The sequence below is a fragment of the Lissotriton vulgaris genome, chromosome 6 (genome assembly GCF_964263255.1).
Source record: "Lissotriton vulgaris chromosome 6, aLisVul1.2, whole genome shotgun sequence".
Lineage (NCBI taxonomy): Eukaryota > Metazoa > Chordata > Amphibia > Caudata > Salamandridae > Lissotriton > Lissotriton vulgaris.
In genome coordinates, this window is record NC_141694.1 from 417,289,272 (window position 1) to 417,309,952 (window position 20,681).

General features: G+C 44.2%; 1 protein-coding gene across 2 annotated transcripts in view; it reads left to right on the plus strand.

Annotated features, from left to right (window-relative positions):
• Positions 1 to 20,681, plus strand: part of LRRC1 (leucine rich repeat containing 1) — a 517,165-nt gene that overhangs the window by 14,347 nt on the left and 482,137 nt on the right. Inside the window, exon 1 of one of the 2 annotated variants that reach the window (XM_086926434.1) lies at positions 9,628 to 9,918. The exons of the other annotated variant lie outside the window; for it this stretch is intronic. Coding sequence (XP_086782560.1) covers positions 9,760 to 9,918 — 159 coding nt within the window. The 5' untranslated portion in view covers positions 9,628 to 9,759. Of the gene's footprint in view, positions 1 to 9,627; positions 9,919 to 20,681 lie in introns of those variants that run through there. 2 annotated transcript variants of the gene reach the window in all.

The window sequence follows — 20,681 nt, forward strand, 5'->3', positions numbered from 1 at the left end:
GAGTGGCGAGTCCAAGACTTTCAGGCTATGATCCCAATATTTTAGCCTCTGTCCTGGACCTCAGTGCGGATAACTGAGGCTGCTGGGATTGCTGTCCTCCTGCATCCTGGGGGTGATGCATGCAAAATGGCATATGCGGGCTCTGCATTATGACCCGAAGTCCAAGTGGGCACAGCAATAAGAGAGTCTGTTGGACTGTATGCAGAATACAGAGGATCTGTAGTGGTGGCTGCTGGAACCCCCGGCTGGTTCTGTGGTAGACCAGTCTCCTTACCCTGCCAAGGCTTGAGAGTGGTCACATGCATTGCTTCTGGGTTTAAGAGGCCATCTGGGCGAGGTGGAGACTGGAGTACTCTGATCTCCTGTGTTGCTTTATTCCACATCAGTTTGTTGGAGTTGAGAGTAATTTGCTTAGCATTGAAGGTCCTCCTGTTATCCATCGGGGAAGGCTGGTGCAGATATTCACAGCTAACATTACCGCCATGTGGTACTGCAACAAACATGGCAGGGTGGTGTCTTGGATCCTGTGGCATGAGGCTCTATGCCTCTGGAAATGGCCGGCTGCCAGGGAATTTCTCTGGTGGTGAACCACCTCGCTGGATCTGTAAATGCTTGGGTGGACATACTCGGCTGCTGTTGGTTTGTGGACCACAAATGGAAGTTACAGACAGCGTTTGTTCAAGGCATCTCCCATCAGTGGAGAAAACCCGGGCTCCATATTTTCACTGTTGTCAATGTGCACTGTCAACACTTCTGCTTGGGACTGCTAAATGCCCTTCTGTTGCTGCCTCTCCTGCCCAGAGTTATGAGGAATATATGGAACGATTGGACCAGAGGCATCCCGGTGGCACCGAATTGGGCCAGGAGAGTGTGGTACTCGGAATTCCTGGGCATGCGCATCTGTCCTCTGATCAATCTACCGCTTTGGGAGGTTTTTCTGTTGATGTTGCACCCAGGCCTGCACTATTTGTATCTCCATGCATGTAGATTGAGAGGTAACAGTTGACCTAATTTGACATTCCTTCTGAGATCGAGATTGTCCTCTTGGGGGAAGGCATCTCTACGAAATCACTCTATGCCAGTCATTGTGACACATTTGTGGCTTTGTGTGGGCACTCACTAAATTAACTAACCAGCAAAATTGTCTGAAGGTTTGTTAGTTTTTTATCTGGGCCAGTAAGGACATGCTTTGGGCACTGTTAAAAGCCTATCGGCCGGCTCTTTTTGCATTTTGGGTGTTTCCGGTTCAGACTTCTTTATTTAAATTAAAGTATGCAACATTCATTTGAACCAAAACCCTTTGTGGTGATAGTGTGGGACTTCAATTTAGTGCTCACTTTTTTGATGTGCACTGCTTTGGAACAGCTGTAGTGTTCATTGAGGCTTTTGAAATTGAAAGCACTATTCCTCATCGCCATAACATCGGCTAGGTGTGTGAGCGATCTGCAGGCTCTTTCTGTTCACCCACCTTGTATAACATTCTTCCAAGTTAAGTCTGTGTTCGAGACCGAGCTTCTTTTCTGTCATAGTGCTCACTATCATTTCCTGCAGGGCAGACATTCTGTGCTTCACTTTTCATCCCTAGAGACGTCATCATTTCGATCCTTAGAGGGCACTAAGCTTTTATATAGATCATACTAAAAATATTAAATCAATCTGCATTTGTACAGAGCCCTATCCCACCCCTCCTGGGCTCTGAAGGTGCTTTGTCGCAGTTGGAAAGCCAGGTCTTGAGTTTCTTTCTGAAGTCCACCAGGGAGGGTGCTGTTCGGAGGTGTAGGGGTAGGTTGTTCCAGGACCTGATGGTGATCAAGGAGAAGGAACATTGTGTAGAAGAACAGCTCTTTGTGGGATTATACGAAGCAAGATAGTGCAAAAACTGACCTTCCCTGGAAGAACTGTTCTCTGCATAGAGGTGTGCTATGCAGTGGCAAAGAAGTAGCCTCTAGAGTTCTTACAAGCTCATCTCCGCAGAGCTAAGGCTTCTACCCCTGTGCTGGCGTGCAGGGTGCCTACTTTGGATATTTGTCTAGAGCTTACGTAGGTATCCATACATAAGTTCATAGAGCAGTACTGCCTCAACAGTCCGATCCACTGAGAGGGCATTTTGGTCTGAGCCAATTCAAACCCACTAACCATGGAGGTTCTGCTATGGTATCTATTTACAATGTGAGGAATCTGCAGTTGGAGTTATCCATCAGAAAAACAAGTTACTTACCTTCAGCAATGGTCTCTTTAGTGGATACGGGTTCTAACTGCTGGTTCTTCACTAACCATCCTGCCTCCCTGTTCCGTGAAGTGGACTCCTTTTCCTTCTAAAAAAAAGTACTAGAAATGCGCACGCTTGTCATGCCAATCTGCCAGGAGTATGGAGTGTGAAGACAACCTAAGAAACCAACTGGCATGCGCGGGGTTACAGCACTTGTATGTGGCTCCAGTCATCACTTCTGAAGTTGAACGATGTGGATGCAGAGTGGCACAACGTCATCTACCTGCACATACAATGACTGCTGTAAAGATTCTGGCTCCAGAATGATACCTGGAGAATATGCACATGGTTAGCAATCTGCATTCACCAGAATAATCATTAGGGAAAGTATTAACTTGTTTTTCTCATCTAGTGAAACATGTTAAAAAAAAAAATAATGCATTCCACTACTGTTAAGAATTTGACTTATTCAGCATTTTTTTTATTTTTAAATTGATTAAAAAAAATCCTACTACAGACAGAAGTAAGAGCATTGAATGCAACTGTTTGAGCGAAGTTTAATGTTGTTTAAAGTTCTACGAAGAATAACATTGTTGAAACACCACTGGGTCCCATTGCTGGCTTTCACCACTTCAAAAAGCAACTGCCTAATCTACAAAGCTGTTGCGACCAGTAAGCAATCTTGTGCATTGATTAGAAGTTTTTTCACGTTCACTGTCTATAAATCATAACAAAATAGTTAGTATTACAGGATACACATGAAAAGAATCGTAGCCTTTCTACACTTCTCACTATTTGAGGTCCTATATTACAACCGCTTATACCGTTCTCAAGTTCTCACCGTTCTTCATCTTTTTGTTTTTTTTAGTCAAACGTACCATAGTAGATATTCATATTTGCGCAAACACCAAAAGGAAATATTCATGTAACTGTCTGTTGTTTTTTATATAGGGGTGTGGAATTTCATAAAATATCTACTTGTCCCTGGGGCTAGTTGCTTTATAAAGCTACTTGTCCAGTAATAAAATCCAGGTTTCCCTTTGGTGCCATGTAGTGCGGCGACAATTTATGGCAGCAATCTCATTGCATAAGAGCTCTGAAATTACTTCTCTGATTATGCCAGGGCTCATACCAACGTATTGTTTGAATACTTGCAATCCCCTTATGTTGCCACATTTCCGCAGATCTACATACTGGGGCTGAAGGTAGTGGTAACAATAGTTCTAGGGTTAGAATGCCCTTTTGGGTCTGTGCAAACCTGCTAACTTGCATGTTTTAAGGTTTTTCGATAACTCTTCTCTAATCTTTTCCCGTACTCAAATGTTTGAAATGTATCCCTGTCAATTGGAGACGTTAACCTCCTTCCAGAGTTGGGAAAAAAGTGGTTAGAGGGAAAGTGAACGGGCAAACATTTAGATTTTCGCATGAGCAAATTTACATGTGCATATTTGCTCATGCTAAAATGCAGTTCACAAATATTTTCTTGGGGTACTATTTCTTGTCCTACTGCTGTAAACTCTTGGGAATTCACGAAAGCCATATAGCTGCACTTAATGCAAGGACTTGTACCTTGGGTGCGCTTTCAAGACTTTCTTAAATAATTGACCCCTAATTTGGTCTGGCCTTGACCATGACCATTTGCATTTATACAAATTCTGTCATTCTCTGTACCATCTGGCTTCACTATGAGTGACAGCATTCTGCTCTTTCACAAGGAACATATCTGAACACAAAGTAGTTTTGTTCAGTGTCAGTAACTACTATGGCAGTATGTGCTTTTGGAGACCAAAAACTATTTTTGCTTTTGCCAATGTTTGTTATAATGGTGAGGGCCTGGCAGCTCCCACACCAATAAAGTTTTATAAAAACCATGCCAACAAAAGTCCCAATTGACACAACAAGCTGTACCAATGTCAAACCTACTGGCTTTGCCAATGCTTGTTTATTTTTGTTTCCCATCATCTTATTGAAACTTCTTACACTGATTTTCCATTATGAATATTTTTGGGAAATACTAGCATGTATCAACACATGTTACTAAATTATGCTGCAAAGAAATGGTACCTGACATTTTACAATAGTTTAGCTAAAACCTTTTTTTTTTCCTGCTTTTATTTGTTAATGAACATTTTATTTTGAAAGCAAAGAATCATCAATCTTGCTTTCAAGCTTCTGCAGATATTCGCATCAAATCAGAGGACATTCAAGGAGCATTATACAGAGCTTCACATTGCTTAACTTTGAAAACGTGTGTACACCTTTATATACTGGAACCAGTGTCAGTAGTGCAGTCCAAGTTTACAACATTTACTTGGAGCGCTCACCCTAATAATGAAGACTTTCGATTAATGAACCCCATAAATACACGTTTGAACAGCATTAACACATGGACAAAAATATTACTTTAACTGCATATTGTGCTTTTCCCTGAACTATAATGTGTACTGCAAACTGGCAACCAAAGGGTTTCTGCTGTAGTTGTTGGGCCTACTTCTCCCAAGGACAAAATACACATGAAAACTTGTTGACATTGACCCCAAATAGTATGTCCTGGGCGTCTGGCTATAGGAATTCCTATAAAACAAAACTTTAAGATGCAGCAAAATCAGTATTAGAATTGTCAGTAACTGATTATTTGTTGGGATGTTGGCCATCGTAAATTTGATCCAGGAGTATTTTCCGTACCGTCCGTGCGTGACACTCTGATTTCATAGAACCCATGCCTGTCTGAATGAAGTTTATGAATCCTTCTATTTTTGCCCTTTGTGCGTCAGTAGTGTGAAATTCTTGTCAATATCTATGCATCTCGCTCTTAATCTGATTTTGTTTGGCCGTGTCCTGCTCCGTCTCGTTTTTCAAGCAGCTGACTATTTTATAGTGTTCCATGAGTGGACCTTAAGGCATTTTGCATTGTAAATGGTAGTGCTTTGGCTTAATGTTTCGGTATAGATTAAGCTTTTTTTCCCCCCTACATACATTAGCGAGCGCATTCACTTATTCTGCTTACTCACTTTGTTACGGTAGAAATCTTTTGCTTGCTATTGTTGTATTCAAAAGATCTTTAACTGCCTGGATTTGATGATCTGTATGTTTATTTCTCTGTAATCAAGCCTACTCTTAATTTTTTTTCTTGCTGCGTTTAACAGAAGAATTCGTTTTTGTAAATGTACACCTTCCTTGATACACCAGTTAACGAGTACCAATCTTTTAAATTCATTCCTTATTGAACTGATTCCCACCTTCTCTGCAGGCTATTAGGCCCTTCCTTATCCTTTATAAGAAATGTAGTGCCCATCTCTTTCTAAAGATGGTTGTTTACGTTGTCATCCTTCCTCCTAACCCCCACTTCTTGGTACCACTGCAGTATTAGCTCCTAGAGACCACCTCTAGTGGACCGTATATTGTAAAAGTATAATTTCTTTGTAGAGCAAAGCATGGTTGATTGTGCCAGTTTCCCATAAATTGCTTTCCAAAGAAAATACACTCCACCGAAACACCATGAAATACTCCTCTGGAATACTTTGACCAGCTTCACTTAGGGCTCATTAGGAGTTGGGTTATTTCGACCCACCCTTCTGGATTGGTCGGTGAAATAAAACGAGTCCCCATTTCAAGTGTATCAGGTGCCGATAATTCAAGTCTGGAGACAGACTCTGGACCTCTAAAAAATGCTGCTGGGCAAGTACTGCAGGCAGAATTGTTGCCTGGCCCTCGTCCACCCCCTGCAGCTGTCACGGGGGAACAAATAATGCACCCATCAGACAGGCACTAGTATGTCCTTCACCCCTGGCCCCCACACATCTACGGAAAAAACTTTATTTGATTTCCATCAAAATGGTGACCAACTGCCCTGTTAAACACACAAAAAAATCTGGGTCTGAGTGTTTATTCCCCATTTTGGTAAAAAAAAAACTCCTAATGGCTGGACTTTGAAGCAGTGATACCAGCTGGTAACCTAAATTGTGAAGCTCCAGTATTTCCACAGAAAATGTTGGCCAACTCTTAATGAGGCCCTTCGTGTGACAGTGTGGTAAGTTCCTATTCACTATATACTGCTTTCACAGCGTTCATCAGAAAGGAAAATAATAAATGAATGCCTGCATACGCCGAAGGGCTTTTGGTCATCCCTGATTGTCATTGCTCATCCCTGATTGTCATTGCTCTCTTGGAATGTCATTCACATACTGGATTAACTCTCAGGACTGCCACTGGGTAATTGAAGTCCCAAGGTGTATTGAGAGACAGCCTTGTTGTTTTCTTTAGTAGTATGTATGCGCATCAAAGCAAGTCCTGGAAGCAAACAAAAGCCTCTGTAGGAGGACTGAATTGGATTGATCACAGTGCTGTCTCCCATTGCTGTATTAATGGTCCTCTCAGGCATCTTCTGGAGGATCTTTAAATATAACCAGCATTAGCATAGCCAATAGGTCTTGCCTTTCCGAACTTTTAAGTGTTTAGCCAGAGATATTGACTTTACCTATGTCTATAAGGTGTGCTGTACAGAAGTTTGCAGCAAGCAGAAAAGTTATGATAAAGAAGTGTCAGAAGCTTTTTTGTTACCTTAGATATGACCAAAAAAGCATTATGTACAACTAAACAACCATATTAAAAAAGTATTCAAATTAATATCTTGAGGTTTTTTTTGTCCTTTCAATGCTGGCAACTTGTATCTGCCTTTCCCAAAGGTTGCTTGTTGTGTTTTTTTGTAATGGGGGGCATAAATAACAGGAGGGTAAAGGTCGGTCAGTCAGTCAGTCAGTGAGAGCGTTAGCTAGTCAGTCAGTGAGAGAGTGAGAGTCAGTGAGAAAGTGAGAGTCAGTCAGTGAGAGTGAATGAGAGTGAGAGTGAGTCAGTCAGTGAGAGTGAGTCAGCCATTAAGCGAGAGTCAACCAGCGAGGGTGAGAGAGTGAGTGTCACTCGGTGAGAGAGTGAGTGTGTCTGTGCGGGAGAGTGTCTGTGGGTGAGTGGCTCTTTAGTGGCGAGTGGGGTCAGGATTTAATTAACAGTAATAGATGGAAAGCCTGAGTGCAGTATGACAATGCCCAAAAGCAGGTAGCGCTGAAGATTGCTATTGGAAACCCGATTAGCAAAAACCACCAAGTAATCACTCAAAAACAATCACTGAAGTTGCATAAATAATTAAAGATTGTATGTCTTTCGGTAATATGTGGAAGTGACATCATAAACCATGAGACCCATCAATTCATCACATCACAACAGAAAAAACATATATTATAATTGTGGAGCTAGGACGGTCATGTGCACCCGCGGGAGCTTCATTGGGAATCCTACACGGCTAAGCTCGGGAAGCGCTGGAAGGAAGGCAGATGGCAGCTGCGCGCGTGCAAGCTCGCGTGAACGCAAACGCTAGGCCACCAAAAGCCTGTGGCAGCACTTTGGACATTCCCATACTAAATGTCTCGGAGCAGCGCATGCGCTGGCTCAGCGAGACCTAAAAGGGGGTGGCAAGGCAGCTCAGCAGCCCCTCTAGCGTTGGGTGGAAAGTTGCACAGCGCCCACATCCTACCCCCCCTATAAACCCCCACCCCCTGAGCTTGTAGAATGAGTAAAAGCCTTCAGCTAGGGTTCAGCAAATAACATGTTTTTGACTGGCGCCATTTCATGTCTTTGGCAGTAAGTTAAGGTGCATGCTCCCAACATCTCTTAAAACCATAATATTAAAAAAGCATTCTATGGGTAGTTGTAAGCGACAAGAACCTTTTTGTGTACATTTGTTGTGTGGAATTTTGTCATAGAGATAAGTTCTGTATTTTTTCTGTGCTGCTGTTTCTTTGGTTCAGTATTGCAAAGCAAATTTGTTGTGTTGTACTCCTATTCTTGGGTTGCGTTCTGTTTAAACTATTTTGCTGTGATATGCTGTTTTGTGTTAAATTGTGTTTTTATGTTGCCTTGTGTATGTTATTTTGCGAGTTTTAATTTAGATATGCTGCCATGCTTGCTACCTTCCAAAAGCAATACATGCCTTGGAAGTTCCTTCGAGAAGCTGCCATTTACAACTAGGGTGTAAAAGGGGGGTTTTGGGGGCAGCCGAGCAACGTGAGGTCTGCGCCCCGGGCAGATTTGAGAGGGGGGCGAGTAAGGAGCAGCCATTTTGCTGCTTTAGGCTGCCTGGGGTATAGCCCAAAGGCAGCCCTAGTCCAAAATACAGCCCAACGGAGTAGAAAGGGGTGTTTGCACTTGCCCAGCCACCATTTTAGGTTCAGGTGGCTGGGAGCGCAGTAGTCAGGGTTCTGGTTTTTCAGGCCTGTGGCAGTTTTGGTGGGAGTTTCAATGTGTGAATTGCAGCGTTTTTCTATGGCCCAGGAGGATTTTCGTGTGCTTGAAGCCATCCGCCTGCTTAGCGAGGCAGGGCGGATGGACTTGGTCGGCCCCCCAGGGAGTAGTGCGCCCTGCGAGGCGCGCCTCCGCCGGGGTATCGGCTGCCGTTATGGCCTGTGCACCGCTACGTAAAGCGGCGCATCGTCGGGTAAGATCGCAGGGCCGCGATGAGGCGGGAGGCGCGGCCCTGCGTTTTGCATCGTAGAAACGGGGTGGCGGGGGTCGTGGCAGTAGCGTGGGGCGGCGGGGGAATACTGCTGGTGGCTCCCCACCTCCGGCTTACCTCAATGTGCAGGCGGGTGGGGCCCGGTGAAGTATTTCGGGGTTCCCAAGGCCTACACGCTCCAGAGATTACCCACTTACACAAGAACTGTTGGCACGGAAACTGTAAAATGCAAAGAACAAGTTTATTAGGACCCCATGGGGTGGTGGTACACTCAAACAGCACCCTTCGGTAATGCAAGAGGTATCACACCGAACACCGGTGTGACCCCGTTTATATACAATTTTGGGGCAATAAAAGTTTAGGCGGCACAAGTTAAGACACAGTTTAGAGACATATATGGTCATGTTTTGGAATACTGCCAGCTCATTGGAGAGTTTCAAACCCGCTGGTCAGTTAGTAGCACATTCCTGAAGGTGTACGGGTCAGTGAGAACTGCGCATGTGTGGCTTGACCAGTACTAAAAATAGCCTGTTGCTGGGCAGATGAGAGTGGTCAGTGGAACGGACAAAGGACTAAAGGACTAAAGGGCACGTCGGCCACGAGGCCGCTCATGGTCTAAGATGGCCGCTGCAACAGTCAGCCAGGAATGAGGGAGATGGGCGGGGAGGGGGCAGTGTTCCGGGTCAGCCCCGTTCAGCAGCAGGAGTGAAATGAAACGAGAGTGCGGACAAAACACCCAGGGGAAGCGCAGCAGCCAGGGTCGGTGATCACCGGGACGCTGCACAGAGCCGCCACAGTAGCTGAGGGCCCGGCGGGCGTGCTGCAGAGCGCAGGGACTGTGCGACCGCCGCCTAGAGCCAGGGGCCGGTCCGGGGGCTGGGGCTCCCGATGCTGGATCCCGGCCGGGGGTTTCATGTAGTCAGTGAGGCGCTTCTCTGTTCCCCACCAGAGGCTGGGGGCCGGAGACGCTGCGGCGCCTGCACTGCATCACCGGGAGCGCTTCGGACCGTGCTGCCACCGCCTCCTGCCCCGCACAGGGGCGGGGATGTTTCACTGTATCCCGCTCTGGCGGTGCAACCGTCACGTCGAGACCATCGACAAGCGGCACTGCTCGCTACTAGCCGTGCCCGAGGATACCTATCGCTACAGCCGCAGCCTGGAGGAGCTGCTCCTGGACGCCAACCAGCTGCGGGAGCTGCCCAAGGTGAGGGGGTGGGGAGGGCCCGCGTGCCGGGGTCAGTCACCTGGGGAGGCCTGCCTTCAGGTCGCTGGCCAGGTGAGGACGGTGATGCTGAGCTAGGGGGCAGCACTCTGACTGAAGCTGGGCATGCGAGAGGCCAACAGGCGTCAGTGGGTTATGTCTGGAGAGATTTGGATTATAATGTAATATTTTTAACGTAAATTCAGTGGCCCTCCTATTTAAATATAGTATTCCTTCTAATACTGCAAAGGGCAATTTGGCTCGCGGAGAGGAGTTAATACTCAATAGGCTGGAATAAGATCCCCCGAGTGAAATGAAGAAAGAATGTCCAGGTTGTCTCTTCTCATCATTACTGCCCCCTCGAGTTTCTCACCCCTACAATCGAAAGAATCCCAAAGCAGAGCGAGAGATTGAACCTGTTGCCCTCAAACTTTTTTTAAGAGTCAGGAGTTGGATTGGTTAAGGATAGCGAAGTCGGAGTATTCGACTTCCTATTTTAAAACCAAGAAGTGACGCGCATTTTTCTGCAGATAACGCACACGTTTGTCATAATCCGGACCTTATTTTGCTATACATAGCATTTTAGTAGTTTGCCTATCAAATGTTACCCCCATCTGCAGGCCTGCGCAGGGCCTGACCTCCAGCGCGGTGTTAATTAAGGGAGCCTTGATTGTGTCTCCATGCCTAATTGAATGAAGGCGTTTCGGTTCTACCCGGTCCTTGCACTGACTGTCGATTTTTAATTCCTTTTGTGCCTCCTTTCTATATCTTGCGCGTTTATCGCATTGTGTTCTGATTTTTAAGTCAACAGGACTAAAAACACACTGGGACTTGCAGATTCATACCTGCGCTACGTGGATTGTGAAACTACATGTCCCATCATGCCGAGTGCTGTAGACTGGAAAGAAGACTGACAAAGAGCCACTCTCAGGCATTGGCCTGTTAATAGCCATGAGAATGATGCAAATATGTTGTTCAACTCTCTCATGAAAATGAGCTCAGTCGGTACATGAGTTTTAGACGAGGTAATACAAGTCATTTTGAATTTTCCTTTTTTAAGTTCCTAAATAAGCGACGGCTGTGTTATGTAGTCACTTTTGCTACCTTGATAAGAATGTACGTAAAGATAAGAATATGCCTTTTACCCATCGTATCATAACGCCGGATATAGATTTTGCTAATAGCAGTACGCAATAGACTCATTACTGTGTCATGGGGCACACGGGGAACACCTTCGTGTCAACAAAGTGATTAAAATATCACTGTAAAGCACAAAACATTTATTCTGGAGAAAATTTGAAATCTGAAGAAATGCAAATACTTAATTATTGTACACTAAATTGTGCACCAACATTATTGGTAATTCATTACTTGCATGGTCACTAAACCAACAAAAGGGTCAGTGCCTAGAGTGCTCCGTAGATTCCACTGCAGGGCTTTCCCTGAGTGATAACCTTAAATACTACTTTACCAGCAGTATATATGCATAGCTCCGAGAGATGTGCCATTCGGCTACCACTGTACAGATACTTTCTGTATTTTTGCCCCTCTATGTGGATGCAAACGCACTCTTCTGATGTGTCTGCGCCCAAGCAGTCTTGGGATGGTCAATTAGATGACTTTGAAAGGGAAATGCCTTATGGTATAGAACTGGGCAAACTGCAATACCCAATTACCGCTTGAATCCATTGCACTTCCCAGCCCACCTGTGGGGATTGTTGATGCACACCTATAGGAGATGCTTAGAGCACAACACTCTCTAGTGCTGAATTTGCAAACTTTTAAATACAGGGCCCAAAGTTTTTCCTAGCTCACGCCACGATTGCTGCAGAATTCCGGGTTTGCTAAACACCTAAGACTGCTTAGTCTTGGTACCATCTCATGCCTCTTCTTTCAGTCCTTTTATCATACTCCTACTAATTCTTTTTAGTCCATGCTTTCTTCCTCTATTACTGTTTTCCTCTGTTTTGTTTTCGCTTCCTTCTTCAGGGGTGTGGAATTTTATAATATATCCACCTGCCCATGGGCCGCAATTTGTCAGAAAACTACAGATACTGTAAAAAAAAAAAACATCCGCTTGCCCCTGCTGGTGCCAAGTAGTGAGGTGACAAACTATGGCAGCATCCTCAATATATCAAAGCTTTGATAGCCTCACTGACTATGCAGTAGATCCAGAGTTGGAATTCCTTTGAGTCTGTTCACACTCACTAACTTCTACGTTGAAGGGTTTTCAGCAACTCCTCTTTACTCTTCTCCCACAATAAAAAAGGTTGAAAGTTTACTCCTGGAGAGAGGAGGAGTAAGAAAATTAATTCACAGGTTGGGGGAGAGGGGGGGGTGTAAAGGGGATGTAGAAAGGATGAATTTGCAATCGCACAGCAGATTTTCGCATCAGCAAATTTAAGATAACATAGCATGTTTATACACCTGTATTTCTTGATGGGGCACTTTCACCCTGAGGTCTCTTGGCTTATTGTTACCCAATCAATGGTACTCATATTATCAATCTTGTAAAGAAGAAAGGCTGAGTCTACCTCTTAGGATTAAAATCTGGGACCATGTATATTTGCTCATGTGAAAAAGAAATACTTATAAGTTTGCTAGGAGTATGGTTTCCAAGCATACTTTGATAAAAGTTTTTTCTAATTTTTGGAAGCCATGCAAGGGCATATATATCGGCGGGTGCACTTTTTTGTCTTTCTTTAAAAATTAGGCCCTTACCTTGTTGCTCATAATGGCTTTGCACTAACCGTCCCTCCTTTAAAAAAAATAAAAAAAGTGTGTATGTGTGAGGTGTGTGTATGTGTATATATATATATATATATATATATATATATATATATGAGAGACTGTACGTAATAGTTTGGCAAAATGCTAGTTCAAGTTGGATTTTTTTGTGTGTATTCTTTTATTTCGCAAGCAAAAAATCATCAACATTTCTGACAGGCTAATGCATGTAATCAGGCAGCATTATAAGTGGTCTCCAATGGTTAAATTGTGCAGACTTATGCATGTTTGTGAAGTGGAGCCGTTCAGTAATGCAATGCTCACTGCATTTCCATACAGCATTATCCCTAATAGTAAGTGCTTTGAATGAATGAACCATATATACAAGTTTTAACCATCCACACGTAAAATAAACATCTTGCTTTAGTGTCAGACAATCTTTTCACAGATCTGTACTGTAAACTGGCAGGCAAAGTTTTTGTTTTTTCAAGGGGCTACCCCTACTTATCCAAATGATATCGGCACAGTAGTCAGGTTTTATAAAAGATGGTCACCTTAAGCGACAGACTGAGCATACCCATAACACCAGAAGAAAGCATATAATGGTCCTTACCTTGCTTGATGGGGAGAAGGCCTTTGAAATAGCAGACTGGTGCTGAGTAACAAGTCCTGACCAAAATGAGAATGAGCCTGACAATTGGGAAGTTTGTCTAGTCCAACATCGGGACACCATCACAAAAATGAAAGTGAATTTCAGTATACAACGACAATATCAATAACAAGAGGAACAGACACAGACTTCTGACCACGCCGTTACGCGTCATTGCACTAATTTTGGGTGACTATACCCTCATTGCACATTAGCTCCCATGATTTACAGTAGTGGTGCGCTTTTTCCTTTTACCAAGATCTTGGGTGACCATACCCTTTTGTACAGTAACATTTACAAGAGTGGTGCACTCTTTCCTTTTTATTAAGAAAAACATTTGTGCAAAGGCACTTCGGCATGACAGGAATTGATGTTGCGAATTGTTAGTGTGGATTGCAAAAAAAACATAAACAGCCTTGAAGAAGTCCCGTTGGGACGAAACGTGGCTATGAATCTTGTATTGTGTTTTTAACAAGTGAAGTCTGAAGAATAATAATATACAGAAAGGATGCTTTTTCCAGTATTTTGAAGATTCACTGGATTCATTTGGGAGATCTTTTCTCGTTCTTCAATCACTAATTATTTATGATATATTACTGTACATCTTGAAACTGTATTTGATTATAGGTGTGTGCTGAGCTAATCTGTATCTTATAGTTTTGGTTTTTCCAAATAAGTGGGCACACCACCATTGTTGCCCAAACTCTTCAGCACTAAACTGACTGGTGCAGGCTCTGAGTGCCCTGAACTTCTGTCTTTTGTCTTAAGAGGAACAAGGCAGGATTGCCCATTGCTTCCTCTGATTTTTTGCTTTGTCAGTGAAACCTTTGGCCAGAAAAGTCTTAGAAATCCCAACAGTAAAAGAATGACCATATGCCATAGAGAACATTAGTTGGCACTCTTCTCCAATGACCTCCTCTGCTTTATCACAGAACTGCTAGAACCTCTTCCTGCTCTAATGACAGAGTTGACCTTCTTTGTTAAGGTCCGGGGATTCAAAAAAAGTACACCAAGTCACAAGGGATCGGAATATTGCACCCAAGGAATGAATGTAAAATGCTATTGAAAAGCAAAGGATATACATGGACAAAGGGACCTATTAAATACCCATGCATATACCTACAACGTGAGGTTTTTTAAGTATATCTCTGCTGTACTCGCTCATTCTTGCCAACATTGTACAAAGACGGCTAGAATGAACCTGGATGGGGATTTTCTGCAAGGGTGAAACTTAATTTTCCTCCATGATTGTTGGCTACAGTGCAGGCCCTGCCAATAATATTCCTTTAGACAGTTGTTGACCAAATCTAAAATAAATTGTTAATGTTTGTCTGGAAGGATATAGCTGCAAGACTTTCTAAATGTGCACTATTTTGTAATGCAGGGGAGGGAGGACTGGGATTCCCCAATTTAGAAGCATGCATTCAAACTGTTATACTACGCTCTCACAATCCAGGGTCAAACCTTGGGTACATGTGAAACAAATGTTTTCTTCTATTCCCCTACGCTTTTGTTTATGCCCCCTGCGCTAGAGCTAGATCTGGAAGCAAGAGCCTCTCAGAATAAGCATTGATTTTTCTAGAATATTGGCACCAGAAACAAGAAAGATTGGAGCCAACACATTTGTCTCCAAGATAACTACAGTTACCCACAATCCTGATTTCAGGCTGGGTCTTGGGACAAACGTCTTCTGCATGGTAAGACGTACCACTGCCCGAGTGCCCAAGCGTTCTGTTGCCTGGATCCCTAATGCAGACTTTTGTTGTCATAGACCTGTATCAATCGTGTAGACCATGACCTAGGCCTATCTCATATGTTGCAGTGCTGTTGATTCAGGAGGAGGGCCCATAGCGCTACCCTCATAGTGATGGAAGTCTACTATCTTCACCAAGAGGTAAGCTGCATAAGCGCATTGGTGGTAACATACCGTGTAGTGATCAGTAGAAGTGAACAGGTAATTTTTACCCTGTGCCACTGGAGTGAGGCAAATGGACTCGCTCACCTTTTTAAAGTTCTGTTGCTGTGTGCTTAACTCACCCTTGACCTACATCCGATAGATGTAGAGTGCTGTACAGAACAGGAGTGGTGGCTCTATGCTTAATGTATGTGTGCCTAGACAGGGTACAGTACAGGTAGAGAGCACTACTGGGTGTGTATATATGCCTGTGAGGAATACATTACTGAGAGATGTATTGTTGTGCAGTGCATATGCAATAGACGTATGTGTTTGTGTAAGTTTGCTTGTGAGCAGTACAACACAGGATGGGTAAAGGGTTTGTGCAGTGCCGACATGGCAAGTGTGCGCTGGCAGTGCTTGTGTTTGCAAACAGCACACCCTGGTACAATACAGAAAAGCTACAGTACTGAATGTGTTTCTGTGGTGGCACAATGCATGGAGGTAATAGTACTGGAGAATATGTGTGCTGTGAAAGTACACAGAATACAAGTGTGCCTGCAAATGCACATTACATGGAGGACACTGGGTTCCATTTTGGGAGGCCCAGGCCTGTTTGATGAAGACATGTGGAGTAGAGGAATCTTTCCTTCCGTCCCCCACCAACAGATTTGTGTACTGCTGCATTCCTGTGAGCTGGGAGGAACACACACTGGACGAATAGAGGAAGAGACTCCTCTTTACACATTAAAATGTACAGTGCTAGATCTCAAGGAAGGGACAGGGACATCTCAGGAAGGAGATGAGGCTGATAAGAGAGTAAGATATAGTAGGGCTAGGAGCGCAGAATTAAGCTTTTGAGGCACATATCTATGTTGCTGACATCAGATGTAAACTCTGGCCACCTCCATAAACTGTGTTGTGGGTCGATCAACTTCAGGTTCTTTCCTGCTTTGCCAGACAGCCTTTCAAGAGGGAAGAAGAGCAAAAATATACACCGCAAACGAATCATAATCCTAACACAAAACTTCAAAGACTCAGACCCTAAATTAAATTTGGTGTTTTGAAAAGGGATATAAGAAGGTGAGGCTGAAACCCCAAAATGTGTAATCTGCCAGATGGGCTGTGTGAGAAAGGGAAGCTCTGCAAGACTTTTGCCTGGGACTAGGACTGAGGACCAAGGCCTGCTAGTCTTCTTAATGGTTGAGAGTAATTACCCTCCTACCCTGGAGCACCAGCTCCTGCCTGATTTCTAAGACCGTTCATCGAGCGCTGTGCGGGGAGTGCCAGGCGCGTACTGCCTTATTTGGGTGACCACGTATGCCAAGAGGGGTTGACTGTTAAAGTAATTGTGTGACCAGCGTACCAATACTTGTGGATGCCTTAGTGGCGACCCGTGCGTCTGTGCCAAATTGCCAAACATTTCAGTTGTTGCCAGGACTAGAGTGGGACTGTGACCAGTGGGTCAAGCCCGCACATTGAGATCTGCCCCGACTGACCCTGAGGGCTGTGGAGGACGTCTAAGAAGGTGTCGCACCCTTTCTGAGCTCCGGTTAGGAAATTACCCAAACGTTTGGAAAAGAATGCAGGTTATTCTTGTGACTGGTGCTGATCCCAAATTGAAGGGAACAATTTGGACTTTTATATTGAAGGGAATTATTTGGACTTTTCTTTCTAGATCATAGGGAAATTACTTAAACATTACAAGATGGTTTTCTATAACCACGTGAGCGTTTTGGTACTCCTATATAAAGTGGGCTCTGCCATACTGGAATGTACCAGCAAGCTGTAATTTGTTTTGTGATTTCTAACTTTTTTTTATTAATTAAAACCTTCCCTCTCCTCGTGGAAAAAACAGTTTTAACCAATATGCGAGAATGTTAAAGAATGGAAAATGTAATATGTATTGTAGAAAATTCCATTGTGTATATCTGGGGTTATTTGTACCATGTTATCAGTGCCGGTCCAGGCCTTCTGAGGCCCTGGGCGAAAGGGAAGATGTGAGGCCCCTCTAAGTGACATCACAGAAAGTGACTTCGCAAACTAATTAGTGAGAATGTACGGCAAATCACCAACTACCACTCAATTATTTATACTCTCGGCTCTCAGCATACGTGCTTCTCGAAGCAACATTTCAGCACAGTATGGCTCAGGTGCGAGCTTTATAAAACGCTCTGCGCCCTGAAATGCAACCCGCGTGTGCTATTGTATATAAATCACTGTGCCAAACAGCTAGCAATTACTGGGTCAAGTAGCTGGCATTGGAAAATAAATGGTCCTTTTGCCAGTAAAGAACTGGATAGAATCTGTATATCCCTGCCCAAGTCATGCACTTTTCCAAAGATTACCAGCACATAAACGTACACTGATCCCTGCGTTGTAGCCCATGGACCAACAGATTGTGAGAGTCTGTTTTCCACTTTTGAAAGCACATGAGTTCCCCGAGAGGCTCTGGCACCAGAATACATATGTCTATCAAAAAAAAGCCCTGAAAAATTTTAAATATCATGATGAAGAAACTAAGAATTGACAAACCAAGTAGGCTTGCATATTGGCACATGCACACATAAAGCACGCAAATATTGGCACATGCACACATAAAACATGGAAAATATTGGCACAAGCACACATAAAGCACGCAGTTATTGGCACATGCACACACATATGCACAGACACACCAAAACACACACATTCAAAATTTTTCTCAAGAGCCTAAAGACACACATTCACTAATGCTCACACCCCAACAGTCACACATAACACTATACAGCTGAAGGCTCAGGGTGATGTGCCTCGGGGTGGTACTGAGTGTTGCAACTCAGGCCACCACTAATTGATACGCCTCCATAGGACACTCGCTGCTGTGCATCTGGGAAGCAGGATAATGTACATTTGAGGGATAAAAGGCTATTTGGCTAAGGAGGGCCTAAAATGATGCGAACCAGAGGGCAAAGAGTTATGTAAAGTAGTGGCCTATGGAAATGTACTATAAGGGCACACTGATGTAAGAAGCAGGTGGGTTCATGTTGGTGTCAGTCCTCCCATGTCAGGGAAGAACAGCTCTTCCAAACTTCTTTTAGATGAGACACCGCGAAGCCCTTTTGTTTGTGACGAATGACACAGAGAGGGCTTTTGGTTCAGCCTTCTTCGGATATTGGTTGCTTTGGACCTTTTTTTTAAGACCGTGTCATTCACATCTTGGTGGTTTTGGACTGATCAGGACTGTGCATGATTTTCTTTTGCACCCAAGTTGGATACCACACTTCTGCATCTTTTGTGTCTAAACGTGCTTCTGTTCCTAGAAGTGATTTTTGCTCCTAATTGTGCTTTCCCCCTAAATATTACAGCACGATTATGCTAATTTTGCATGCACATGTGTCTGTGTACCTGTATTGATTTTTTACTCCTGTATATGTTTTTGTACCTTAAAGTGTCTCCACATTCTAGTTGATGAAGTACCAAAGGTGACTAGTCTCCTAACTCTGTTTTTTGCACCTAAATGCATTTTTGCACTTAATGTCTCCAGGTTCCTGCTAATGTTGTGCCAAAGGTGGCTAAGCATCTTGAATCGTATGTCTGAAACATTCTAAGTATTATAATATAAATACGAAGCAGGTCTCTTAACTTAACTGCTCAACGACGACTCAACGAGGAGGCCGGGGCCCGACCGACTCCTGCCTGCAGCCCTGCCCACGCGGCCCGATCCGAGTAGTGACTGACTGCTCACGAATGGCGTGTGCGCATGCTGAGTGCGTCACACTGAGCGGGGGCTGGCCATAAAATCATGTCCAGGGCCGTCATTGGTAGCTCTTTCGCGCGCTACCAGATTGATGCCCCTGGGACCCACTGTCACCCGCATCATGAGCAAGGCCGGCGTCACGTCACCACCACCACCACCACCAAGCTAGGTGGTGGGATGCGTGCGTCATGGTGCGTGCGGTGCTTGCGCAGACAGTGTTTAGTTCCTGGCCTCCTTCCCTGCCTTACTTTAACTGCCTGCGGCCCGGCCCCTGCGCGAGCACGACGAGAGTGCTGTGCGCACTGCGCAGCGCTTTCCCCATGAATATAATTTATTTTATTCCCGCTGCCCGCAACTGCGGGGCCGCAGCGGGGCCCCCCTGACCGCGAGACCCTGGGCAGCTGGCCATACCGCCCATGGCTAGGACCTAATATTTGATAGACAAATGGCTTGAGTGATACTTACTATGCAAACGCCACCTCTTTCAACTCAATCGTGAGCACGTTGAGGTCTACTGGAAGTGCAACTAGCTATACTCCTTTCTGACGCAGTTCTGCAATGATGACGATATGTTGGCAAAAAGAAATCCAAAAATGGTCATCCTTATACCTTATGGTTATACCTTATTGTGGCTTACACTTAACTTTATTTAGATTTTTCTGTATTTTATTTCTTGACTTGGAGCTGCAGTAGAAATGTGTTGGGTAGTGATTAGCTGCTTCTTTTTTGTGCGCCTAATTGACATGATCTTTCAAGGTGGGTAGGGGCGTCACGCAAGCCCCTATGACGGAGCCCCACCCTTCAGGCGACCCCCATTCATCCCACGGCCTGTGAATATCTCCTTGTGCAGTCGGGGCCTTTCTCCATATTCCGTAGGGATGATCCATCATTTGGCGTCACGCCACCGAAGGCGGGTGAAAAGCAGCCCGTTTAATTTGTTTAAAATGTGTTGTCAAGTGAACAAGTAGGAAACAGCATAGTTTTGTTATGGTGAGAAACTTTATTTCACAATTGTACGTAGCAGTATTATCACGGTTCATTGTTACAATTGTGCAAAGTCCATGCTGATTTGTAATTTTAAACATCTTCACATTTACTCGGTTACAGCGTGGTTTGAAAAATCGATATTGATGGATGGACAGCCGGCGCCCTGTGCGGCTTCACTTAATGAGCAGCCGGCAGACCAGAGGCCGCGTCTCTCCTGCCCATCCCGAGGGAGTTCCACGCTTATTATGTGGCGCAGAGCTTTGCCGTTTCGCTGAATTATTTTTAAGAGCTCTTGCAAAATTACTGCTTAATTAAAAAAGGAAATCATTACTTCATATCGGCTGACGTAAAATGTACTAAACATTTGAGGTTGGAACCATCTAGGCATAAACCACAAATCGTACATTACAGAAATAAATATATCTGTGCATCACATTTCACTGAAAATAGCAGATGCGGTTGTGTGCTGCCTCTTCATTCATTGCATGGAGCATGCTGCTAATCCTGCTTGTACGTTTTCATTATGACATTCTCAATCTTTAGTTATCTTGAAACAGTGGGGCTCCCTCTCCCCTTTTGTTTGGTGTTTAATGTAGTTCCCTAGTAGCGCTATTTGCTCTTGTGTTCAGTAATATTGCCCCCTTCCCTTCCAGGCGTTGCACTCTTTTAACATTTGTCCGAGATCAGTCTTCACAGCAACTTTCCTTAGACTTGCATTTATTGGTCCAAAAAGTCTGAGCTGTGATAGGGCTGTTGTTAGCTGTTAAAAT